Source organism: Motacilla alba, chromosome 1A, assembly GCF_015832195.1.
Source record: "Motacilla alba alba isolate MOTALB_02 chromosome 1A, Motacilla_alba_V1.0_pri, whole genome shotgun sequence".
In the NCBI taxonomy this organism is placed as follows: Eukaryota; Metazoa; Chordata; class Aves; order Passeriformes; family Motacillidae; genus Motacilla; species Motacilla alba.
In genome coordinates, this window is record NC_052031.1 from 43,493,738 (window position 1) to 43,521,304 (window position 27,567).

The 27,567-nt window shown below is 39.9% G+C and overlaps 1 protein-coding gene across 2 annotated transcripts; it reads left to right on the forward strand.

Moving 5' to 3' along the window:
* The first annotated feature begins 214 nt into the window (after nucleotides 1–214).
* Nucleotides 215–27,334, forward strand: NUDT4 (nudix hydrolase 4). 2 transcript variants are annotated; one of them, XM_038153059.1, is made up of 5 exons: nucleotides 215–649; nucleotides 14,064–14,174; nucleotides 20,028–20,072; nucleotides 22,568–22,655; nucleotides 23,701–27,334. In XM_038153059.1, the coding sequence occupies exons 1-5, from the start codon at nucleotides 551–553 to the stop codon at nucleotides 23,901–23,903; spliced, it is 546 nt and encodes a 181-aa protein (XP_038008987.1). In that variant the 5' UTR covers nucleotides 215–550; the 3' UTR covers nucleotides 23,904–27,334. The 2 variants fall into 2 exon arrangements, with proteins under 2 accessions (XP_038008987.1, XP_038008988.1); XM_038153060.1 differs by having other exon boundaries at nucleotides 220–649; nucleotides 22,571–22,655.
* The last annotated feature ends 233 nt before the right edge of the window (nucleotides 27,335–27,567 follow it).

Sequence of the window (27,567 nt, forward strand, 5' to 3'; positions counted from 1 at the left end):
CACCTACGCCGGGCTCGGTGCCACGGCGGCTGCCGGCACAGACCGCAGCGCTCCCGCAGCCGCACCGGGCACCGGGCACCGGGCACCGGCACCGGCACCGGCACCGGCACCGGCCCAGCGGCCCCGGAGCGGCGCCTGCGCCGGCCCCGCCCGCTGCCCGGCCCGCACCGCGCCCGCCGTGACCGGCGCTTCGCCCCCCGCCCCCCGCGGCCCCGCCCGGCGCCTGCGCGGAGCGGCGCGGCGGGCGCAGGAATGCGCGTTACGGTTAAATAGTGGGGGCGCAGGGGCGGCCGCCGCGGGCGGGCGGCGGTGGCGGCTCGGGGCGCCGGGAGAGGCTCCATGGCGCGGCGCAGCTCCCGGGGCGGCGGCACCAGCGGCAGAGGCGGCGCGGCGCTGTTGTGACAGCGGCTGGGACTGGCCTTCCTCCAGCCCCGCTCCCGAGCGGGGGCCCCGCGCCGGTGTCCCAGGGGCGCGGCGGCGGCGCTCACAGAGAGGAGCCGTGGCGGCGGCGGCAGCGGCGGCCGGGGGCAGCCCGCGTGTCACCGCCTCTATGATGAAATTCAAGCCGAACCAGACGCGGACGTACGACCGGGAGGGCTACAAGAAGCGGGCGGCGTGCCTGTGCTTCCGCAGCGAGCGGGAGGACGAGGTGAGCCCGCCGAGCACGTGGGGCGGGGGGCGCCGGGCCCGGCCCGGCCCAGCCGCGGTTCCCGTTCCGCCGGCCCCGCCGCTGCCGCATCCCTTTGTCTGGCCGCCGGGCGCGGGCGCCTCCCGGGGGACGCCCCCAGCGCGCACGGTCGTGCCGGGGCTCCCGCCACCCCGAGAGCCGGCAGGGGCGGCGCGGCGGCGCTGCGCGGGTTCCGGCCGGCCGGGGCCGGTGGCGGGCGGCCCCCGGGCTGTGCCGGTCCGAGCGGTGCCGGGGGCGGGGCGGGCGCGCCTCTCGCCCACCATCTTGGGGCGGCGGGGTGCGCGCCCATGTGCGCGGCGCCGCCTTTGTGCGCGGCCCCGGCTCCCCTCGGCGGGGAGAGGGAGCGGAGGGAGAGGGGCGACTGAGCTCTCAGGGCGGGGCGGGATGGGCCGGGACACCGGCTGGAGCTCCTGGGTTATCTTCTGTGTGCCCGTGACACGCGGAAAACCGGTTAATGTATAATGGCGCGTTGAGGGCAGGGCTGGTGTGTCATCCTGAAGGCGAACCTCCTGCCCCGCTTGGGCGCGATAAAAAAAAAGCCAGTGCTTGGAACACCTGGTTTTCCCGCGGAGAGAGTAAAATGGGGCTCAGAAATATTTTGTGAACGAGCTCGGGAGCGGGAGAGTTGTTGCTGCGGCTCCGGTTGTAGCGGGTAGCGCTCCCCCGGAATTCTACGTTGCAGCAGAGTCGGGAGGTGGCAACAAAGTTGTCCCGTGTTCTGAGCCAAGGTCAATGGCACTGCCCGTTATCTGGGCACTCGGCTGATGGTTTCATTGCACAATGCCTTTTTAGATGGTCTCGGGCTGGAAGCCTACCCTTTTGCTATTTCTGTTTTCATTTTCTTGTTTAGAAGCCATGGAATAACTATAAAGGTTAGGCTTTGGAGGTTTTTCCTGCCTTTATCTATAAGCTGGAAGATGCTGGTGCCCTTCCCAAGCTGTCAGTACAGGGAATGTCTTCCTTAAACATCTCCTAAGTAAATATAATGCAGTGGGAAGAGGCCTGATCTCTAAATACAGGCACTTGGGTTTAAGCAGAAAAAAAATATTTCCTTTGTGGTATAAATATAAGCTTGGGACCATGCTGATGATTTTTTACTAGTATGAGGGAGAAAGGCACCCAGCAGGAATCTTGCAAGGTCTTGTTATGGGTTATGGCTTTTCTTTGGTCTCTGACACTCCAAAGTACTTCACCATTTATTTGACTTTTTTATTAATTTTTGGATGCTACTCCAGCTCAAACTTATTTGGAGTTTGAACGCCTGAGCCACTGTTACAGCTTTTTGCACCAATTGTAGTTGGAAATTCATGGTTAGGGTCACCTTTGTCAGGGATTTTCGTTCATTCTTCATTTCCTGATACAATTTCTTGTCGTTCTCTTTCAGTCTTGAAATCCAATGAGATCACTGGCTGCTTCAGAATGTTGTTTGTGTATAATAACATCCTTTGAAGCTAAGGATGATAGTAGCAGCTTGGCTGGGCTGTGTAAGAAGAGTGGGTACTGACCATTATTGCACTGCAGTTCCTTGTGTATTCTGGATGGAGTGCTTGTATTGCTGGCATGAGGCTGGGCCTCAGCATCATGCAGGTAGACATACCTTGAGGATGAAGTGAACGGGAGAACATCAGATCAGATTTAGGACACAGATTATGTGTGTGGAAACAGTTAAAATTGCTTTCTGACAAGTTAATTCCAGGAAAGCAGTGCCAACAGCTTGAACTTGCTTAGGAGCTGTTTCCCAAGTGCCAGCTTCCTCTGTGTCAGTACAGAATCTATTCCTTAGAAGTTTGATGCCTGACTGCTGTTTGTGATTAACTTCAATCACCAGCCATGTTCCCCAGATTGGGTGTTTGAGGCAGGCTTGCTACTGTTGTCCAGGTAGTTTCTGTGTTGGTTTATTCCATGTGTCTTCAGTGTTTCTTTTCTAATTCTCTAGAGATTGTGCCATCAATTTTCAGCCAAGCTACATCTCCAGGGTGTTTAGGTGTAGGGTAACTTCTGGAGGAAAGGAACAAACGGGTGGTACCTCAGTGGCTGGAGAAGAAGGGAACAGGAGACTCCTGCAGAAGTTATTGGGAGGTGGGGGTGGAGGGGAACTATGGGATAGAATAGTTTTCATAATTATTTTGACTTACAGGATAAGCAAAGAGTTGCTTGACATTGTAGTTCAGAAAATAGAACCAACAACTGAAAACAATTTTTAGCAATACATTTCTTTTTAGCAGTCTTAAAAGCAAGAAATCTTAATCTCAATTTTTTATTTTTTTTTTACGGAGGTACTGTCTGCAAGACTACATTTGGTCTGTTTTTCATCTGATTAGGTTCTCTCTGGAGGAATGAGTACCTATAGCAATCTTGTGATATAAATCTTAGAATTACCCTTTCTTTGTACTTCCGTTCTGACTGTCCAAAAGGCTTGTCCCTAGTCTGTTATAGCTGAGCTTAAGCTTTTTTTTTCTCCTTTCTTGCACTTAGCTTTCTGATATATCTGTGGAGAGCAGTCATTCCTTTCTTAGCATTTTTTATGAACTTTAAGTCTTAAATCATCTTCTCTTAAAAACAGTTTTCTCTTTTGGTCATCATGTAGCTCTTACATCTCCTTCCATTTGGCAAATGTATTTTTTAATGTGGGTGACACTTGTGGTTGCTTTAGATAGGATCATTCTGTGCTGTGTCAAAGGTTACTAACACTTCTCTAGCTATACCAGAAAAAATGTTTTAATAAGACTCTACATCTCTACTACGACTGTTGTGTAGTAATATTGTGATTTCTGGTGATATCTAAGTCTCTTACTTGTTGCCAGCTCATGAACTCTAAACTTGTACCAGAAATCCACAGCAGTGTTCTCACCTGAAGGTGATCCTTCTTCTGCAACTTCATGTGATGTCCCCTGTTGATATCATGACTTCTGGATGCTGCCTCTTGACTAAAGACTCGGGCATGTTCAGGAGCAGCTTTTTGTGCCCATTGACAAAAATTGGGCAGGTCACTAAAACAGTGAATATCTATTGTTCATCTAGCAAAATCTGCTTGTTATGGCTTCCTGATCGATTTCTTATCCATACTGCACTTCTTTTGCTGCCTGTGCAGCCTCGTTGATGTTGATGTTACAGTTGAGTTTTATGCACAATGAAGTAACTTTTTCCATGTAATTGGAGAAAGACTGGTCAAACCCCTCCTTTACACTTCATTATACATCTGTTTATTTTATTATTATTACACAACTGTTTACATTGAGTTTCAGTTTGCTTCTTTATTTCTCAATTTGAAACATAGGTGTCCTGTAGAATACTGCTGAGGCAGAATTCAGCCTGGTGGTTCGTGCATGCAGTTTGAAATGCAGACACCAAACTCCTGCTTCCCAGCTCCAGCCCCCTGTCCAGTTAGACTTACTCTGGACTTGCCACTCCTTGCTGCCAGCCTTAAAATTGTTGAGTCAGTTCTCTTGAGTGTTACAGGCTGCTAACTGGGCTTTCCTGCAGTCCTGCAACCTGTCAAAAGCTGCTGCTTTGAGAGCTGATGTTGCAGCGGAAAACCTGTACCTGAGATGACTGATGGTTGTTCAGCTGCACCACTGTGAAAATCTGTGTTTCTTCATCTTCAGGTGCCTCCCCACAGAACAATTTAATGCTATATGGTCCATTTTGGTATAGATTTTGTTTCCTTCATGCTGTCATAGTGTATGATTTAAAAAGAAAAATCCTTTTAAAAGGAGGAAACCCAAATAGCCAAGTAAAGTGCCCAGTAGCTTTGGGGTTTTTTGGGTGTTAAAGGAGGTGGTCTCTTAGACTACTGTCATTAAAGTGTTGCCTGTTTTGGTCTTACTGCTGTCATTTGGGCTGAAGAGAGAGCAAGATGGCTGGATATGAGCTGAAGTGCTGGTTCCTTTTGTTCTGTAAGGAAATAAACCAGTAATTGCAGGGACTGTCTGCCCTTTGAAAGAAAAAACATCCTGGAAATGAAGCAGAAGAAATCCCATAAAAAAAAGGAAACAAGGCTGTGTGGGCATGCAGTGTGTGGGGGGTGCAGCCTTTCTGCTTTGAGCAAACGAGAAACTGGTAGGTGTGTGCAAAAGCTGATGGCATTCAGCAGGCAGGGATGGGCTGCCAGATTGGTCTGGGAGGAAATGTAAGTTTGTCTTGAGCAACTAGGAGTGGATGGCAGCTTTAGAATAAGCCTGCAGGAGAGCCTTCTTGACAGCTTCCACAGGTTGGAATTGTTCATGCATTCAGTGTCCTGCAAACAGTAGTTTTAGATAAAACCCTCCTTAGGGTCTGCAAGGGATTCTTACTTTTCAATGCAGAGAACAAGGCATGCCTTTAAAGCAGCAGGAGCAAATAGTAATAAACATCATTTTTGTAGCAATTTGAGTAACTGAAATAATTTTAAAACCTAATTTAATTTTTTTCCATCAACTACATCTTATACAAATAAATGAGTAGTTATTTTTAAGTATCTTGAATATAAACTTTGAGTGCATTCTAATTACTTTGGCATCTGTAACAGTGCTTTATGTAATCAAATATGGTACTGAAAGCCCTAGTTTAGTGTTCAGTCAGCAGTTGCTAGTGGCAGACCTAAAATAGTTTCATCTGCAAAAAAAAGTCTTCAAGCTTTTCAATTTTTAATTTTGCATTTGTTGTTCAGCCTTGTACATGAGATGAAAACAGATGGGAAGGTGATTTTTTTTTTTTCATATTGAGACAGTGAGAAAAAATGTATTGTTACACACCTACAGGAAATGTAGATTTTTTTTTCCCCTTTGTAGCAGGGCATACCCTTGCGTGTCAACTATTTATCTTGTTCTTGAGTTAAAAATTATGAGCTCCTAGTGTTATAGGTCCTTTTTAGTCTGATTTAATAACTTAATTATTTGCTTGTAGAATGTCAAGATAGATTAAGCATGGGTTTCTTATATCTTGTTATGGTGGTCATGGTTTAATCATTTTAAAAAAGAGTGTTCCTTAGTTTTGTACAGATGTTGCTGTATATTAGCAATGGCTTTATTAAAGAGAAAAGCAAAATGTTATTTTTATGTGCATTGGTCTAAATGGTCTGAAAGCCAGAAGGACCTTTTGTTCTGCAACCTGATCCATAAAACCAGGGCCCAGAAGTATCACCTGGCTCCCCTCGCAAAATGGAGTGTTCGAGGAATTATTGTAAATAAACGTGCAGAGTCATATTCCATACTTGACATGGAAATTTTCGTTTGGTTTCTTTATCCTTCAGTGTAGAGCTGTCAGGTGTCAATACACAAGTAATGTGTGCTTTCAAATAACTTGGGGTATGACTATGGCACTTGATTTAAGGCTGGCATGGTCTCCATAGTGATATGGGTTATCTACCTTGCATTATGATGGTCAGATAGAATATAGACATATTTTAAATGACAGAATACACATTTCACTGTGGACTTCAAGCACACTGTGGCTTTTATTTTCTCTGTTTCATGTCCCTGCCCTGCTACTGGACAGGAAGAGTAATTAATATAGGATGATTGCTGCCTTAGCTTTTCCTCAGCATTTTCTTGATGCTTGGACATTATCAGCCAGGTTGCATGAACAGTCTCATCTAGTGGAAGGTGTTCCTGCCTGTGTCAGGGGGGCTGGAACCACCAGATGATATTTAAAGATCCCTTCCACCCCAAACCATTCTATGAACCTATGATCTGCATGCTGTAGGAAAGGGTATAGCTTGAAAAATTAAGACCTATGAACAGCTTCCAAAATGGCTCTTTATGATGTGTCTACAGAGGCAGTGTTTGCTTGTGTATCCCTGCAGGCTCATATAGGGTTAAGACTTGTGTTAATGTTAAGAAAAATTAAATGTTAGGTTGCTGTGTCAGGTAGATTTATGTCAGGTAACCAACTCTGGATACAAGACAAGATACTTGTTTATTATGTCCACAGAAAAGCAGCTTTCTGCGGGCATGGCATATACACATTATTTTCATGCTGGACATTTTTTCACAAATCCCAACTACTTGCCAGCAGGGGAAGCCTGCAGGTTTAGTGAGGGTGTGGGAATTCAACTGCCTGCCATGGCAGAAATCTTCAGTCTTCACTCATAAGTTCATAAGTCTTCAGATAATGACATGAGTCAATGATGAGTTGTTGTTTTTTTTTATTATTTTAAAACCTGAATTATTTTTTTCCTATACCTATGGTATTACTTGTCTGTGCCATATGGATATGTTTAATGGGGTTGATAGTTCCTCGAAGAGGGCTGGGCTGAGGGGAGAAGGAAATATGGCTATACCTGTATAACATCAGGCTAAGATGTCCTGTAACAAAGCTTTTTACTCTGTTTTGAAGATGCTGTCTTTTTGAGCTAGTTATATTTATGTAAAGATACTTGGAAAAAATATCCTTTTAGCTTACTTGCACCATCCTAAGTCTACTTAGGATTTAAACTGGTGACAATGTTTCTATTTGAATTGCTTCAGTTAATTCAGTGGGGCTCAAAACTTCCAAGTTATTGTGAAATAGCATAGTGGCAGACTTCTTCAGAAATACATGAATATCATAGCTAGATATATATATGCCTGTATACACACACATATATGCATTCTTATCTCTAGCTAGAGTTTGTAGACATGTTTTTTTAAACATCTTTTGTAGATATGTGAGTTCACAGACCATAGGTTGATGTGTATTTTTTTCCAGTCTTGTTTGTAGAACTCTTGAAAAGCTTACTTTAATTTTGTGGCTTTTTGACTTAGCGCTTAAGCACTTGGGTAAAACCAGTGCTACAAATGTCAATACTTTAAAATAAATTTTTGTCTTCAAAGATAGAAAAGGCTAAAAGGTAACTGGTACTTGTCAAGAAGTAACCTTGTCAAATCTTTACCTGCAGCTGAACAGCTCTCAAAGACTTAGAGCTCTTGTTTCTGACAAGCGCTTGGAAGCTGATCCCTTAGTCAAACAGATTATGTTGCTGAGTAACCAGTAAAGCACAGTTCTGCTCAAGATTAGGACGTGGTTTCAAGTTAAAAAGAAATAGCCAGCAATATTAATTTAGCTGTTCCCCTGCTACCTGAAATTGTGGTTTCTCCCTTGGTCTGCGTTAGCAAGCGTGAGGGAGGAAGGTTGTTGTGTATAGACTGGGGAACTGGCCCAGTGTGAGAAGTAAAACTCATGATCAGTAAAAAGTAGAACTTTTTTATACGCACTTGTGGGAAGTTTGTTTGCCAGTTTGTTTTTTGTTTTTTGGATTTTTTTCAGGATATCCTTTTGTCATGTCTGGGTGCAAGATCTGCCCCCTTCATCAGACTGTGAGATCTGTCACATCTGTTTTTCCAAGGCATGCTAAAGCTTAGGGGGAGATTGAACGCTGCAGGTGACTTGAGTCACTTTATGTGAGGAAATGTGTTCTCACTGGCATGCCATAGTAGTACAGTGCTGTTCTATTCCTGATATGAACACTTTACCAAAGAACAAAATGAAGTATGTTAAATAGCCAGAGGAAGACACTAAAATTCTGTGTCACTATAACATGTTAGCCGAATATTTGAATTTAATATGAAATAAAATTTATAAAATATTACAGCAAAAAAAAAAGTCAAAAGCAAAACTTCTTCTGAAAAAAGTTGACATGTCTCTCCTTATTGCCATATAGCCTTAAAGTTAGAAGGTCTGAAAGGAAAAATAGTTTCTAGATCTAATTCTGGAGTATTATATAATTATACCTATATTTCTTTACCATTAGTCTTCAGAATGGGGGGAAAGAGCACTGACTGATATCCAGGTGCTGCGTTGCTGCTTTGAGAAGTGGTATTCAAGTAGAGTTGGAAGGATATTTAAGACTTTAATATATTGTGTAGACAGAACCCAGTTTTCTGAGATGCATTCAAGATTTGTGCTCAAATTAATGAGCATTAGGATTAATGTACTGCTAGTTAGCCATTCTTCTGCTGTTGTGCTAGCTCCTGTTCAGTGAGGCTAAATCATCTTTTATAACCTCTGTCATAGCTGGGGACTGCTTTTCAGTCTATGGCCTTTAAAGTACTTTACTAGAGGCTCTGGAATTGGTACAGGCTCGTTTGAAATTGGGAGGTTGCAGTGGTGCCTTTCTGCCCCAGTTTGTGCAGCACTGCCCCTTGAATAGCTGTGTCCTGATGGGTGTTGTGTGTGCAGGCTGGACAAAGCTTTCGTGGGGAATCTACTTTTCATCCAGATCAGCTTCCTAAACTCATTATTCCAGTGTTAGGGGGAAAGTAAAGGTGTTGCAGTCTTGATTTTAATTAGTTCTTGAAATGCTGTCCAGTCTGATCCTACGGTTTTGTTATTACTTTTCGATAACTTTGTGCATGTTATTTCTCCATGTTTAAAAAATAAAGTAATTTTGAAAATTATTGCAGGAACAAATGAGGACTATAAGCAGTCACTCTCCTGAGAATCTTTTCAGGAAGGCAAATGTTCCTTACCAAATGCTGCCTGTGTAGCATTGCTATGGCAAAATTTAAAGCTGCATTTTCCCAACCTCATTGTCAAAAGGCAATGGCATTCTAGGACTAGGATACCACATTAACCTATAGGGGAACTGCAAAACTGTTTCAAAACTACTAAAACAAGGCAGTGATTCTTAAAATAAAAAAAAAAAGAAGTGTTAGATAAAGGAAATCTCTTAACTACAGTGGCAGGTTGACATACATTCTCTGAGATGTGTGCTTTTGCCTAGAAATTTATACAGTTAATTCTGCAAATATGATCCAGTGTCTGAAAGAGATGCTTTTCCTTGCTTCTCAATAATGTTCCTGTGTTGCAGCACTCAAAGTTGTTCCCTAATGCTTTTAAGGAAGCTCCTGAGGTGAAAACAATTGGAAGTTGAAAATGTTAGGGAATAATAAAGCACTTACTGTTTGTATTCTTCCCTGAGCATCTGCTTATGGCTGGTTTTACACAAATCATAGGGCTTGACTGACCCTTGTGTGGCTGTATTAGGATTAAACCATCTTTCTGACTCTTTCAGGTGCTTGTAACTTTAGCAGACCAACCATGTAGACTGAGTTTCCATATTGGGTGTGTTAAATTACATTAACCTCCATCAGATTGGGTCCTGTCTTTTTTCTCAAAGTAGGCTTGGATGTTTTATCCTCTTAATGTTTCTGATGCCCATGAAAATATGCACTACATGTAACAGCATTTGACACTGTTTTGTACCTGAGAAGTACCTTTTAATGCCTTAGTGATCTTTTCTATACTCTGACCTGTTTAAATCTTTTTAAATGATTTGTGTGTATTTGCCTTTATAGAGTTTGGGAGCTAAATCCTTTGTCTTCCACACACCTGTCTTCTGAGCACTACACCTGGGCAGTGTGATGTTCTTTGCAGCTGAGTCACAAATGCTCAGCAGTCTTTTGGGAGTGAGAGGTTGATTCCTTTTCTCTTGGACATTGCTCCTTCCAACTGCCAGCTTTGCTGTAAAGAAGGGCAGACTTGGCAGTCTCCATCAGGCAATTCAAACGTCAACTTGGACAGCTACTGGAGTAGTGGGAGCCAGGAAAATGGGATGTGCAGTGGGAAAGACAGGAATAGATGGGATTAGGCTGGGAATAGAGAACTTAAAGACATCTGATGACAAATAATTATTGTGAAATTGGAATGGTATATTTTCAGCTTCAAGTCGGGGATCTTTCTGTTTTGAAGTCTAAAGAATCCAGCTGAGGGGGTTTGCTCTAGCTAATTTAAACTTTATCCTTGCTTTTATATGTAAATTGGTTTTTAATATAATTATTTTGGTAAAGTATAATGTCCTTCAGTTAAGAAAGATAGAAAGCAATGATATAAACTTAAACCATTTTCTACCTCTCCAGTGCTTAATAGGAAAAAAAAAATCAAGATTAATAGCTTGTGATTATAATTTTGGTCTTCTGGTTTACAAGGCTACTAACTGTTTCATGAGTGGTTTTGACTTAAGAACACTAAAAGGCCAAAACTTCAGCATCTTTAGAAATTTTCAGTTGTTTATCTGCAAGCTTAGCATTTATAGTGACCAAGTCCCATGATGCCACCTGCCCTGTAATAACCTTTCTGGTTAACCATATTGTGGTTATGTGTATTGATAGGTGCCTATTACAAGCAGGCTGGCTAGCAGTTTCTCCTCCTCACTACACTCAAAGGTCATTTCTATTCCTGGATTTGGAAGTGAGGTGAAACTTGGCTGGTAACACTTAATGGAAGAATTTTTCCTTTGTTTCCTCTTAGCTGAACTTTGCAGCTTTTCTTCTTCACTTGGCAGCATTATGGTATCTTTACCTTAGTCTTTGGAGTAAGATAAGCTCAGCTGTCTAACTAGACAAGCAGATTGCACTGCAATACTCTGTACCTTTTTTGAATAAGAGTTATCAACAGTAAGTCTTAGAGACATGGGAAAGGCTGTGACCACTAGCAAGTAATGCAACTCAAATCTTAGTCCTTTTTCTGCATCTAGGGATACAGGACACAGACTTCTTTGCATAGGAAGTACTTTTGCTTTTTTTCTTCTGAGCCTAATGGTGTTTTGGTGTAAAATTTGGTGTGCATAAACCAAAAAAAATACAGGTGAGATTCTGCAGTCTTTTTTCTTTTCCAGTAGACTATTGTAATCTGCTTGACTGTCAGCCTCCTCAGAAAAGACTGGATTTTCCAGGCAACCTAGATCATATTTCTCCTAGTTTGATTATCTTCTATTAAGGGAAGGTGAATTGCTGCATTTTTGCTGCTGATTTTTGCACCTCTTCTGGCATGTGAGTGCAGTGTTCACCAACCGCAGCTTTTTGGTGTCGTCATAGTTAAATCACGTTTTTATTTACAGCCTCATCATTTAGTACTGGGGGATGTATCTTCTGGCCACTTACAGATGGAAATACCTCAAAACTACATGGAATGAAAAACTATGTACAAAAAACCCCAAAAACATGGAAGACTGCTTGATGCTATACTGAAAAAGTCTGTGGAATACTTTTCAGCCTTACCACACAATCCTGCAAGTGCTAGCTATCAGGTCTTGTTGTTTGTGGAATCTGATTAACACCAAGTACGTTTTTGATAGCATTACCCCAGGCTGGATGCCTCATGCCCTAGTGGCTTCATGTGTTAATGGGTAAAAAAATTGTGCATCTGAGGATCTCGGGGATATATCTTAGTGTGATCCCTTGGATTCAGACTGCAAAAGCAGTGGGGTCACAGGAGAATAAAGCATAGAGGGAAAGGTGTTTGAGAAAATGCTTCAGTTCCAGGCTTAGAGGTTTGGATGGTTGCTAAAACGAATTCCCAGGCTGTAACACTTAGGAGTTTATTGTATATGTAGCTGTAAAGCCTATCTACAAGAGTTGATGTATTTTAATGTTGATTACTTGCTAAATGTATTTGTTTCTGCTTTTTAAAAGGGTAATTTAAAGCTAATATATGTACAAGCCCAGCTTAATAGTCTATTGATCAGATTAGCAGTAATCAACTACTAAATATAAAGGCGTTAAAAATCCTGGCTTTACACTACACTGCCAGAATGAGCAACCTGATTTACCCCATAGTAGTAATTAAGAGTTTTATGTTTAGCCTTAACTAAGCAATGAATGCTGATTTAAAATTGTTCTACCAAGCTGGGAATGATTTAATGATAATCATCCTTTTGTTTATTAGTGTTGCTAGCTTTCACATGACTGGATTGTGTGCTAGTTTCATCAGCAGAAAATGGTGTTTACTGCTTATATCTGGAACTCAGAAGTGAATTCATAACTTGATTTTTACAACTGTTTTTTAAGCACTGCTTAAGGTGGTTCTTTGTAGTGATACAGGTGCTCCACCTAAGTGTTCTGAAACATTTTCAAAAATTACTTTTAGTAGAGCTATGTACGCTCTGTGAATCTTTTGTTAATGTCAAAGGATCCTAGGAAATCAAAACCTTTGGCTGTAAAAATCAAGTTGAGATGCATTTGTGTCTAACCTTATTGCTTTTGCTGAATATTCTTAGGTTTTTAGGTAGCTGAGTAAAGTACTTGAGTTGACTGAAAACATCAACTGACAATATTTGTCAGATAAGGCTCTTGCGGGTGCACCTCAGTATGCACACACATCATTGCATTCACAAAGTATGCAGTCATCTGAATTACACCCCCAGTTCCTGTAGGTGAACCTCCAACCTATTTCCATGAGTGCCAAAGGGACATAGTATAAGTGGTAATCATCTCCCTGTTACTGTCATCAGAGAGTCATTTTCCTATTTAAGCCAACAGGGGGTAAGTTTGAAGTCCACAGAGGTGAGGGCTGGGACGGTCACTTCAGTTGTCTGCCACCAGTTATAACTATAACCTTTAGACTTGAGGTTCTTGTTCTAGTCTTTTAATTGCTTTTCAAGATTTGAGCACTGACCCTGCCCATTTACTCCCCACAGTTGTCCTTTGACTTCAGGGTAGGGTTTATGTAAGTAACGCTTAGAATTGGAAGCCTTTTACTACACAGATAACTGAGTATGTCTTGGTAACTGGGACGTGTCTCAAATATAAGTTAAACTGCTTATCTCCAAGTGGTCCTGAATCAAGGTCCTACCTTCATAAACTTCTACTGCAAAATTACTCCAAATACAAGGTATCATAGTTTGTTGGACAGGTAGCTAACATCTTCTCTGCTCTGAATATTATGAAGGGCAGGTCCTATAGACAGGGGGTTTTAAATTGGTGTGTATCAATGACAGAACCAGGTTAGAGTCAAATTAAGTGAAATTAAAGCATCTTGGGAAAAGAAATGTTAAATTTAGAAATCAAATTCAATGTGTTGTGCTTTTTCCTCTTACATAAATGTCTAAAAGAAACCAAATTGGACAAGGGCCAATGAAGTACTCTTGCTGTGTTTTAGTTATGCAATAGTATAAGCATGTCATGCTAACATAACATTTCAGTAACTAAAAAGAAGCTTGTTTCTGACTAAAAATTAGAAATATTTTCAAAGGTCTATTTTTAGCCAGAAGATACCATTCCAGAAGAATTAGTTTAACTTCTCTGTGATGAAAATGTCTTAATTTTCACACTTCACCATCTATATGATTCTAAGACTTAGTTCTGGAAAATATTGTTACTAGATTTTTGTTGTATGCCTTCACTCCTGTGCACATTATTCTGTATTTTCCACATTGTGTCTAAGCACCCAATGCAAGCATTTTGTACAAAGAGATCACAGTGACATTGTCTTGACTTAGTTTTATAAAACAGATTGGATGGTAACTGTTTTCCTCTTTTTCCAACTCCTGTTGTAACTCCTCCAACTTGCCTGTTATATTTTGTTTCTGAAGTCTGTAATCCATCTGGCTAGGTGAATAAGTGCATTGCTGGAAAAGCAGATGATAGTGAGATTCCTGACTTGTGAACTGCATTTAACAGTCACTTGCAATTCTTTGTAGGTGCTGTTGGTAAGCAGTAGCCGGTACCCAGATCAGTGGATTGTGCCAGGTGGAGGAATGGAACCAGAAGAAGAGCCGGGGGGAGCAGCCGTGAGAGAGGTGTATGAAGAGGTAACAAAAATCAAACAAAGCAAAAAAATCCAGCTGATCTTTTCTGCTGTTGTCTTCAGATGGGAACCAAGAAGGAAGAGGGAACAATTCTGTGTGTTAGAATTGGGGTGTAGTGTGGTGAGGTGAACTAATAAACTTAGCTACTTCTTTCATTTCATAGCTAAATTTGTCTGCCTTTATAAACAAGTACTGGAAGTAAAACTGTGACTTTATGCCAAACGACATGTTATAGCAGTGTAACATTTCTATGTTTGTGAGGAAAATGTTTGACTTACAGCTCTTGATTAGAACAGAGTGAAGGTAAACTAACCATTAACATGTAGCTACATAAGAACAAGAAATCAACAGACCTTTGAGGACATTTTGAACTAAACAGATTAGAAACTGTTTTGTCTGAGCAGTTGAGAATTCATACATTTATGGCTGCTTATCTATAAAGAAAGCACTATGGTTATAGTCTGCCTTTCTATCTCTGTCCCTATGACTCGGCAAAACAGAACTTTAAGTCATGATGAATTCATGCAGTTTCCCTATACTACAACACTTAAATTTCAAATTCAGAATTCTGGGGTTTCCTTTGCTGTTTATTTTTCCTAGGAAAATTGTGAAAAATATTAAGTGTTTCTTTAACAGCCATTTCTAACAGCCATGTCTAAACCAAATAAAACTGCAAGAAAAATCAGAATATCAGACTTTTAAATAGGAGGTATAAGATTTTTCATAAATTGGATGCATTCTGGTAAGTGAGTGAACTACAGGATTTCTACTAGACTTAACCAGTTTTCTCCTCCCATTTTGCTATTCCCAAAACACACTAATATTGTCACTGATTAGTATTTGTAATGATTTTTTTCTATTAGCTATGCTATTTGATGGTTTATCTTCCTTACCCTTAAGACTGGTTCTGTTGTTGAGGCTTAGGAACTTGATGTAGATGTCACTTGCACCAAACAGTGCCTGCTATTCAGTGTCAAAATGAGATCTTCTGTGAGCTGGGATTCAGTGACCCTTCTCCCATTTTCCTTGGGGAACAGACTGGTTCACTATTGGCTGCTCTCAGCAGCCTTCCTGCAGCAAGGTTCAAGCATGAATAAACCTCACTGAACCAAAGGTGCTTGTTCCAGACTGTGTTCAGTTTTGCTGGAGGAGCTCATTTTGACCCACACAAGACGTACTCAGCCACAGGGTACAGTCCATTTGAAAGGAGCATAAGAGTTTGGATTCTAGCAATGAGTCAGCAAAGATTTAGGCTTCCAAGCAGTAGTAACACCTCTAGGGAGAGTCTTGTCTTCCCACTGTCACAAATTCATGGGTAGGATTAAAAAGCCCAGTCCTCTGCTCAGTGTTCTTAGGAACGCTGGTAATTTTAATTGCTGATCTTTAATTAGGGTATAGTACAAGGTGAAGCATCGTAAAGTCTCATCTCCATGTTAAATTAGAGCTGACTAAACTGTAGTCATATGTTTAGGGTTTTCCTTCGGTGGTGAAGAATGGATGATCTTGAAGGGACTATGCTTTTTATGGTGTTTTGGAGTGCAATATAAAATTCCAGCCATGTTCAGCTTTGAGCTGTGCTTGCAAATGCATGAAGAGTTTTCACAGACTAAGGGTTCTAATAAGCAAAAATAATTTGGTTACACTTGTTCTACTCCCTCAGAATTCCTGGGGTATGATAGCTTGTATTGCTGATCAGACTTAGAAGCTCATACCTTAAAGTAAAATATTCTTCAGCTACTGGCTAAGTCTTACATGCTTCCATGAGATTGCCAAGTGCCATTTTTAAAGAAAAAAGAATGGTATTTAGGGGTTTGAGCCATGGAAATTCATACTGACCTTTCTAAAGGTGGATGTCCTTTCTATTTTTATACTAAGGTCAATGTCACCTGGCAGGCTGGTTACAGTACAATGAATTGTTAAGAGTTTTGTGAATGAATAAACTTCAAAGAAAGCACAGGGGTGCTGGTTTGAAATGTGTTTCTTCAGTATTGGGTCATGCACAAACTAAGCATGACTCAGTATTTCTATTAATTTATTAAAATGGATAAATTCATAGTGGGAGTTATAACGGCGTTCCTTAATGGTAGAAGTGTTGATAGCCCACTGGCTTTAAATATCCTCACTTCAACACCAACAGTAGTGTATTTAGAATGTTTTACAGCTCAGAGATCCCTGTAATCAAATGTACATGCATGGCACTTTTGTAGTCTGCCTGTGTACGTGACTCCAGGGTTTTTTTAACTCTTCAATTCTGTTTGTGTTAGTGGTGATGATTTTTGCCTCTACTGAATATTTAGTGTTTCATTTAAGGTTGTCTGACATTTCACAGGTTACTGGAAATTGACAGTTGCCTTAATTATGCCTTATTATTTAGATGAAATAAACTTTTACAAATCTGCAAACAGAATACCAAAATGAAGTCACAGAATAAAGCAATCCCAGAAAGGTATTGAACCTCATCTAAATGAGGAGCTACTCCATTAATGAATTTGGAGCTTTGTCTTTAGTTGCATAGCATGGAAGATTAGAATAAGTTGTCTGCAAATGCACTGTTCAAAGAAAAATGACACAAATGAGTGGCAAGCCAGTGATGCCCAGCCTTGTAAATGGAGATGTTCTGTGAACTGTGAACCACTCCCTTTTCTGGCTCCATCTCATGAAAAAGAGACTGTTGCTTTGTGTGTCTTAGTAGTGTATTGAAAGGTCTATGAGAAGATATGCAATTTCCCTCAGCCTTGTGTGGACATAGTTTCTGAGAAGAAGAGAGTGATCCTGAAGATTAATTTGCTGCAACTGTGAAAATGGCAGTAATATAATCTAAGACTTCTCACAGGAAATAGACAAATTAGCTCCAATGAGCATCTAATATTTGAAAAACGACTGGGTGCTACAGACTAGAACTAGTTAGACACTGCAGAAATAAATAAAGCACACTCAGCTGAAAGATTAGGGCAGATGTAGTCAAGCATTTTGTTTTATAAAAGCATGCAAAAATGGGGCAGGAGTAGTCTTGCCACCATCTCTTCAGGAGTGTAGCCAATAAAATGGCTACAGTACTATCCTACAGATGCCAGAGTTAAAAATAACTCCAATCTTTCAGATCTTAAGCAACTTTCTGCCCTGGTAGGCTGTTAGCTCGGAAATGGAACTGCGTGTGACTCGGGCTCCATCTGCAGGGGACGGGAGGGTCTGCCGCTGCTCTGAGCCTGCAGTGCCTCTGCAGCTCAACAGGAATGGCCTCCGGGCCACACTCAGTATGGCATGAAGTGGAACAGTTTCTCTCTTGTGGCTGGATTTAGACTAATGCTAAAATATATGCATAAGATTCAGATCTGAGGTCCTGTTTGTAGAGTACTCAGACTTCCTTAGAGAATTGTTCTGGGGAAGTGTAGCACTTCATTCAACAGCTTGTCTGTCAGAAGAAAGCTGGGGTTTTTCAGGTTTTTTCCCAAAGTTTAGATGGCCTTAACACACTTACCAAAGCCTATAGGATTCTGTTTACTTGAAGAACTATATTTTAACAGCCATGGGTGCATAAAAGCCAAAGGGAGATGTGTTTATGAGAGGCAGAATGCTTCAAAGTCTAGAATTTAACCACTGCATTGAATTAGAAGCTTACTATTGGGAAAGGGGGAACTGCTTTTGATGTTCTAAGGATAAAGCTGAAGTATTTCTTGGTCCTCTAGCAGTTAAATTTAACACATTTTGAAGCACATTATGAAAAGAACTTGAAGGAAATATTCTTGTTAGTAAAAGCACTTAAAAGATCACTGTCAAATTCAAGGTACTTCTTCAACTGTGAAGATTATTCAGCTGAATATTATTTTCAGGAAAAAATCACGAGCCTTTGAATTACTACCTTTTTACACTTTTGAGTGTAGATATTTTCAAAATACACTGCTGTGTGCAGGCATGATGCTACATTTTGGAAACGTGTTATTGAGTAGAGAGTAATTAGACATCAGTTATAACCATCACATTTATGTAGCAACATCTGGTTGCACCAAAGCTTCACTTCAAGCTTTGGGGAGTTTTTACACGTGATGTAATGGAGTGCTTTTAATAGTTTCATTCAGAATTACTCAGCTAAGTGTTTTTGTTTAAACCACTGATTTGCTTGGAGGGAGAAAAGAGAAAGTGCTAAGTAAATTCCACTTAGAGTAACATTGATAAATTCACATTGTAACTGTGGGATACCAGTAAGTTGACAAAGCTTCTCTATGCAGGCTATTCAGTATCAGTAAACCTAGCTGGTCGTGGTGGTGTTGCCACGAGTTAAATATTAGTTGTCAGACTCTCACTTGAAGTGATACTGTAATGCTGAGGAAATTAGGACTGATCAGTTAAAAACATTTCTTCAGCATGCTGCTTTTCAGGAATAAGTGCTTTTTCATTACCCAGTATAAAGCACAAGCAATCTTTAGTGCCTGTTGTGGCATACCTTACTCTTTCAGCCCAAAATAAGGGCCTGTCGCTTTCCTAATTAATGTGCTGCTTAACCACTTATCTATCAGGTCCAGTTGTGTATCTTGGCTTTATGAGCTCTAACGGGTATCTCAGCCATCACAGCAGACAAACAGAATATTGTGTGTAGTTTTGCATTAACTTTTGCTCTAGCTCTTGCTCTAGATAAGCAAAATGCCTTGATAATTTTGCAGAGGTTGTGATCCTTCATCAAAATGGCTTAATAAATAACACCAGCCGTCTGCTTTCTTTGAAAAGACAGTCACAGAAAACATTCGCTTGTAAGACTTTGATTAGACTTATTGCTGAAGCCTGTCAGAGTTAGTCATTAAAATGCAATGAAGATCCATATGGTCCTTTATATAAAGACATAAGACATCAATAACTGTCTTTGGCTAAGGCTGGAAGCAAAGACTGAAAACTAGAAAATGTCATCTTAGCACTAAGAAGCCCTATTTTAAATACTGGTTATATAACAAGACAAAAACAATCTAAATATTGTCTGCCAGTAGGCAACATATGCCTTTATGTGTCAGTCATATGGACTGAGTTTTGTTTAGAATTAATGGATAATAATTATAATTAATAGTAATGGCAACGGTAAGCCATGTCCCTTGGAAGAGGCATTATATATTACTTTTGGAAAAGCAAATCTTAAGAGTCTTAGTAGAAAGTAATGACCACCTTATCTGAATTGATAAAAGTCACAAAGCAAAGGCTGATACAGGGATTATTTTAAAATATTGGAGTAAAAGGCTGCATTGAAAGCCTTTTGGAATTGTACGAGCTAGAAAAAGAGTCCAGAACTGCAGAGAATTGGGGATATAAATTTGGGGTTTATATTACATGCCAAAAGCTACTTTGATATGAAACCCATCACACATGAAGTCATTATGCTGCAAGATCCATGCAATGACCTACAGTTTATTATTGCATTTTGAAAACTTGTACTTAAAAGTCTGTGTAAAATAGCACTGGAGTTTCAATGATTGCTTCTTTAGATTAATTCTAATACTACTTGAAATTCTCTTGTCCTTTCTGCTTTCCTGGATTATTTCAGTATTGGGTATGATTTATCTATTTAATAAAATACAGTGCACTAAAAATGTGGTAAGTACTACAGTATTTTGGTCTGGATGGAGTCCTTGAAAGATTTATGGATTCTCTGATCCGCTCATTAGGACAAGCTTTTGTACTCTAATGCTCATAAAGAGTCTAAAACCAGAATCTCCAATATTAGTGCCGCACTATCTAATTAAAACTTAAGTTAAAACTCTTACTTAAATAACCCTAATAAGAAGGAGTATGCTAATGTAGGATGATAGTACAGATGCTTTATATTGTTTTTAATTCGTACCAAATGCTAACACTTTTTTTTGTTTTGTTTTGTAGGCTGGAGTAAAGGGAAAGCTAGGCAGACTACTTGGGATATTTGAGGTGAGCTATTTCCTTTGAGTTCTAAAAGCAGTGGTTGGTTTGTGAAAACTGATAAGCTGCAACATCAGACTTAATTCATAAGTATTACCTACCTATAATTTTGCATTGTTGCTGGATCTGCTGCATTAGACATTGCATAGACAGCAACATTTGCATTGTTGCTGGATCTGCTACGTGATCTGTGAAAATTTGAATAAGCGGAGTTCAAAGTACTTATCCCAGTTTCACAGAATATTCTCAGTTGGAAGGGATTGGAAGGGACCCCCCAAAGATCATCGAGTCCAACTTTTAAGTGCATGTCTTGTACAGGGATCAGACTCTCAGACTGTTATTCAGCACCAAGTTCTCACCAGCTGAGATAATCTCAGGTAATTTTGGACCTTTTACTGGAAAGATTAAATTAGTACTTGGACAATACCTAGATGAAAAAAAAATCCCTAAAAACCAAACCATTCATAAAGTTAAGATTTCTAAACTATTACACCAGCCTTTTTTGAGGCACTCATTTTACTTTTCCTCCCTGGTTCGATTTTGCTGAAGTAATTTGTCAGCTTTCACACATGTAAATTGATGAGTCTGGATATGAATTCTCTTCATGGCTTTAAATCACTAAAAAAAGGCCAGGGCTTTGGACAACAGATATATCAAACCTTTAGCAAACTATGTAGTTCAAAACATCTGTTTGATGGTATAAACATCAAACTCTGAACTACCAACAGTGCAAGGACACATGCTAGCTAGAACTCTGTTTTAGTGTTGGTGTTGCCCACTTCTGCTCAGGTTCTAGACAAGAGCAGACTGTAGTTTTAAAAGTCTTCAGCTCCTAATACATCCAGTGTTACTATGTTGTGCTGTGTATTAAGTGGAAGTCCCGTAGTCTCAGTGAGGTACAAATCTTCACCCAGCTTTTATAGGCAGTGTATTCCTGACAGGGATATCCTGTGTGAAGTATCACTTAGTCACGTGTCCCAGTGTGTGAAGTATGGAAGCCATGACACAATTAGAGAAGCTCCTGAAGCTTTGTAGTTAGTACTACTCACATTTTTCTGATAGGTTTTGTGTTTGAGTTGAACTGGATGGTCCCACACATTAAAAACTTGGCTGTGTTTGAACTTTGCTGGTCAGTCTACAGAAGTATTCTCCATTTCCCAGCTCAGACCAAAAAACCCAGGATAACCTATCATGTTGTTGGCTTAAGACAGGGGCTGCAAAGCACAGTGATTCCTTGGTAGTTCAGGTATATGTTCTTCTGAAGCCATTTAAAATTGATGTTGTGTCACTTTTCTGGGTTACTTCTAACTTAAATCAAGGCCCTACTTTAATTTCTCCCCACAAACTGTTATTAGTACCATTGAGGGGGCCACACCTTGTGACCTGGGGATGGAACTAAGATGGAAATAAATGCTGCTGCTGAGTCCTCCTATTCTAGAACTACCAGAAAGGATATGTGTCATTATAAACATATGCATCTCATTTAATGGTGATACTGACAGAGAACTCTTGGAGAATTTTTATTTCCTAGTAAAGCACAACAGTTCAAAACTATATTAAACTTGTAGTGAAACAAGGTTAAGTGGGAAAGGTTATTTGCACAAGAATACAGCCATCTGTTAGGGGAGCTAGACCATAACATCTCTTGGTTCTTAATACAGTTGTAATTGTAGATGGTCCTGGTTTTATTGGGAGCTCAGCTCTTCTCCAAGGGGAAGGATGGTCTCATTGGTTCGGTAACATCTCGAACTGCCACTGGCCTGCTGTGGAGAAGCAGGGAGTAATGTCTCTGCCAAGCTCCCATGGGCTGGCTGCAGCAGAGTGGCCTTGCCCTGAGCAGATAGCTCTGTCAGACTGTATTTAACCTGCCTTGTGTAAAACACGTGGTGAGTGCTGCCATCGTGGCAAACCTGCTGAATGAGCACACGGCAATGATTTTTGTATTTGGCATGACTGCAAGCATAGGCTATTTAATCTGCCTCACTCACACAGTGAAACTTTATAGCCAGCATTGTGTAGATGACATGGCCACATGATGCAGTGGTTCCATCTTGCAAAAAGTGTTTGGGTTTTTTTAAATGACCTTTCATCTAAGAAATGCGTTGTGGAAACAGTTTTAGCAAATATGGAGTACTGTGGTAATTTACAACATAAAAGGTAAGTACTAGTACTTATCTAGGGCAGTACTAGTGGACAACTGCTAATATTTAAGCTGGATGACCCAAAAACATACTTTGACCAGAATTTCACAGTTTTCAAAATTGTTTGTATTGTCTTTGGTTTGATTCAGTTTTTTCAGTCCAGTAAAAGAGAATAGCTGTTTCAAATAAAACTTTTGTTTTCCCATCATTTTGGGTCTCATCAGTACAGATGTTTGTTTAGTGAAAATAAATGCCAGGCTTGCTGGCATATCCTTTAGAGGTAAGTAATTTCTAATCTTGTAGTTCTGGTAAGTCTGTGAGTTATTTAGATGAGAATTTAAACTTGTACTTCTAATATTCAAGCAGAACCAGGATCGGAAGCATAGGACGTACGTTTATGTTCTTACTGTGACGGAAATACTGGAAGACTGGGAGGATTCAGTTAATATAGGTAAATGAATTCTCTGTCATTGTGTGCTACACTTAATAATGTTGTGAGCAAACTCTTTTCATTTTCTTGAAGCCCTTTGTGTAATTCAGGGGGAATACTAATTTTGTTCTTGAAAAAGTCAAGGGATGCTGTTCTTGCACACTTCAGTACAAACATAACTAGGATTGCTTCCAACATAGTGTTACTCTTATTCTTAGAATAATTATTATAACATTATGACAGAACAAATGTTGTAATTTTTAAAGGCCAAATACTATACTGCCAAATTGTTTTTTCCATAAAAAGTAGAATGTTTCACTGTCTGATACTCTAGGGTATTTTTGAAAGTGTCCTTGATCTTAAATAAGTGGTTTCTGTATGTTCAAGCACAGTAGTTGTAATGCTGTAAAACCAAATGAAAAATAGAATTCATTCAAATTTTAACAAGACCATCATTGACCTTGCCTCAATGTATTTTCAGACTTTGAATTTTAAAGGACCAACTTGTAAAAGTAAGATGGTCTTAAGCTGATCTTAGTAACTAAGTCTTGAAACTTACATAAACATGTCTGATATAAGGTATACTATTTTTTAAAACTTACAGCTAACCCGAGTAACTCCATATACGGATGCATATGGAGACTTGGAGTATGGAACATGGCTTTTGAAATCAGACTGAGCCATTCTCATGCATGCATGTTCAGTCTAAAGACTGGTTTTTTGCTAGGCACGACAATGTAAGACTGCAGTATCAAGTCACTTAAATAACATCACACTTTCCTCTAATGACCAGATGTGGCTTTTGGAGCATATAAAGAGTCATATGAGTTTCTGTCCAGTATCTGCTTCAAGAGAGTTACCTGAAAGGCTTTATTATGAATTGCATTTCAGTAAGCTTGAGTGATTCTCTTGTGTTAATCAGTTCTTTCAAGGTCTTTTCCTTCACTCTTTTGCCTGACAACTTCAACTTCCAAAGAACTGAGAAAAAGTGAATAACTAGATAGCAACCAATAGTGCTGTTAAAATTTGATAACTCTGTTCTTTCTTGTGGATTGTACTCATTCAGGAAGGAAAAGAGAATGGTTTAAAGTAGAAGACGCAATCAAGGTCCTTCAGTGTCACAAGCCTGTTCATGCAGAATACTTGGAAAAACTGAAACTGAGCTGTTCACCCACTAATGGAAACTCTGTGGTTCCCCCTCTTCCAGATAATAACTCCTTGTATGTTACTTCTGCACAGACTTCTGGGTTGCCCTCTACTGTGAGATAAACATTCGGATTACCTTTTTATTCGTGTCATCACAACAGGAGACATCTGTGATCACATGTAGGCATCTGTATAACTGTCAGTTCTAAGTGAAATATGTGAATGTGTCATAATGTCAAATTTATTTGAACATGTTTTTCTTTTAACAATGTAAAGTAGTATTTCAGCAAACCAAAGCCATATAGGGATTTTTTAAGATGCCTTAATAGGCCATTAAAAAAAAACTTGACTATATAAATTTATAAATTTGCATATCTGCTAAAGTAAAATATGCATCTCAGTGGTGTCCAGCTTATTTAAAACTTGTGAGTTTTAGTCAGTAGTTAAAGCTTGAGCAAATAGTCTTATACTAAACTCTTATTTGGTATCCACAGATGAAGTGCTAAGACCTTAAGCTGGCAGTATTTGGGTAAATGGATGTGTTGAAGGGAGAGGTGCACAAGGGTGACTACAATAAAGCACTAAACCACATTCAGCCTGTTAAGAGCAAAGGATACCAACACTAAGCACTGCTTGCCTCAATTATCCAAAAGGTTGCCTTGTCCTATGCAATCTTCATGTAACATAAAACTAGGGCAAGAACAAGAACTTTGTCTTGCAGCTACCAAAACTATCCACTAGACTGTAGTTTCATCACTTGATCAGCTGGTGAACTGTCAGAAGATTTGTGTGAAAAGCCTTCTAGATCTTTCTTCCCCCCCTTTTTTTCCTTTTAACCTTGATACATGTTTTGTTCATGGTGTGATTACACTGCAGGTTCCAAAAACTTCTTTCTTCAATTAGAAACATCTCATGTAGTCTGTTGCAATTTTAAAATGTTTGGAGGGAAAGCAAGGCTTAACCAGGAGCACCCTTAGGTTGCAGAGGTGTCTAGTAGCAAGCATGTGTTGAGGTGCCTTGCCCTGCAGGAGCCAGGAGTGCTGCCTCCAGTGCTTGGGACAGGAGTGTTGACAGCTACTACACCAGTAGAGAATTCATACTCCTTTGTCCCATTAGAAGGAATGCTGAAACCTGCAATTTTAAGTTAATTCTTAAATCTTTCAGTTCTACTGTTTGAACATCAATTACTTTAGCTTCTTCAAATAAAAGCTGGCCTCTTGGTAAAAATATAGTTGGAATAAATGAGGTACAGCTGACAACCTCCCAGCTCTAATAATTTCTCCTGCTTTTCATCCAAGGAGATGAAAACTAAATCCACTGTTGGTCTTAATGTTTTTACCATAGGATTACTCTCTCTGTATGTGTGTTGTGTGCATGGTTTCTTCTACAAGAACACAATCTAATTCACATGAACATCCTACTTCTGAATTTTTTCTAGGATTTAAACCCAACTGTACCTCCTTTATATCCAGCCAAAACAGGTCGAGGTAGACCACTACCTCACATGTGAAGTTTATTCTGGGTAAAGCTCATTCTCTTATACAACATTTGAACCTTTGTAAATAGTCCAACTAGTAAATAGTGAGTGTAAAATGGAAAATAAATGTAATTTAAACCTTTTGTTACTCAATACACAAATGGTTAACTTCTACTTTTTTAACACAAATTGTGTAAAATGCTGCTATGAATTTTTTTGTGCTGTTACACTTTTTTAGGGAAAAAATGTTGTTGCCACAAGTTACTCCTAGAAAACAATCTTGTGCCATATGTAAATGCAGTGAAACTAGGGCGATAGATGATCTGATCTCTTACTGCTGCTCTCTTTGAAGAGGCATAAATACTACTGACAAGAGGCATGAGCCACAAAGCTGAAGACTTCTGAAACAGTGGGTAGGACACTGCTTTCCATCCCTCTTAGCTCCTAGTCCAGCTCATTTCCAGAACTGGAAAGAACACACAAGTGTTCAGGTGCACCTAAAGGTGAAGTATTGCCAACAGCTTGTCCATCCTTTCAGCCATGAGGTGGGAGGCCAGGGAAGGAGCATTGCTATTTCAGCAGTGCACACGTGGGAATATCTACTTTACACTGAACCTGTTCCCGACTGGGACAGCATTTGCTCAGCTCACTACTTTCAACTGTTCTGCCAGGTGAAACAGGAGAAGGAGGGGTTGAGCATAATGAATGTCTAATTTTTATTAAAATCATACTCATGGTGTGGAAAGGTACCTCTGGCTCCAAAGCTGCCTTTATATGAATGAATCATTTAGCTCCCTTTTTTGATCAGTAATGTTCACTTTTTTTGTGCAGTAGTTATTTTAACACTTTAAATTGAGCAAACTTGTATAGGTTTTCTTGTAACAAGATTATGTCAAATCCAAGAAAGCTAAAACAGAATCCAGAGTTTGAGTTTTTATTCATTAAAAAAAAAAAATGCTCTGTCTCCATTTCAGATTCTTGGAATGAAATCAATCCAAGCTTGTATGAGATTTAGTGGTAATGCATGATCTTATTTTGTAACTCTTGAATTATGTATTTGATAATAATGTAAAATGTACAGTATTGCTGTTGCTAACAAACTCAGAGTTGATTGCCTATAAATATTTTTGGTCACACACATTTGAGCTGTTCAGTAGTGCCAGACAGATTTTTTTTAAACAGCATTTGTTGTACAAATCTCTTCAGTCTCTATGCAACCTTCAGAATGAAGTTCTATTGCTTTGACTTCTACTCCCTTTCAAAGAGAAATGTTTTGTGAATTGCAGATGTAAACTGAAGACAATTCAGTTTTGCTACAGGGAACAACTGCAGTAAAGGGACAGCAGTATGGCTTCAGTACTAATGAAATCTGACACTAAACTCCAACAGAAAGACTTGTAAACATGGGAATAGGAAGGCTACATTTTTTCTACTACCTATCAATTTAAATGTCAGAAGCATTTTGTTTTCACATGAATCTCTAGTTTGATAGGCCAAACTTATTTCAAACAAAGCAAATTTGGGATTTTTCTCATGCCAAAAATTCTGTACAATGTATCCAATTTGGTTCTCCAGAGGAAAAGGGGAAGAGACAGGTTGTCATCTGCAATTGTTGGAGTCTAATTTGTACTGCTGCTTTTCCTGGCAGTTAGGTTTTGAGATTCTCATGAGTTACATTATGGTGATATCAAAGAAAAAGAGCCTTAAAGTTTAAAATCTCATGGAGCCAGAATTAAGCAAAATGGATGTGCTTTTTAACACAAGAAATCCTGAGGTATTGCAGAGAGGCTGTTCAAGTGAAAAATCTTATTTTGGTGCTTACTGCACCCCTGGCTTAGCCTAGCATTGTTCTGTTAACAATGTGCTGTGAAAAGAAACATGAGGGGCAGACACTTGGTTTACTTACCAGCATGGTTTGTGAAGTGAAAACTGAAAGGAAGGGGAGGGTTGGGGGGGAGGGAATTAAGTTGTACACATTTTGACCTGCTTGCATGGATTTTCTTTAAAGATTGATGTAAGAATTTTGACTTTTTATATTTGAGAAATATCAGAATAAAATCTAAATTAGTCCTGTGGATGATGTAGTCATTCCATTGCAAATACTGCACCAGAAGTGATTGTGTCAGAGGCTTCAACCCCATCTAAACTACATTTAAGTTTCATCTAATGTTTCCTCCTTCTTGCCTTGTCCCTGCACTCAAGCTTTACCAAGCTCATTGTTCCAAAGAATCATTTATTCTCCTTAACTTGACATGACACTCCCCTTTCCCCTTAGCACGCATGTCCAGTGCCTGTCCCAACTTGAAAACT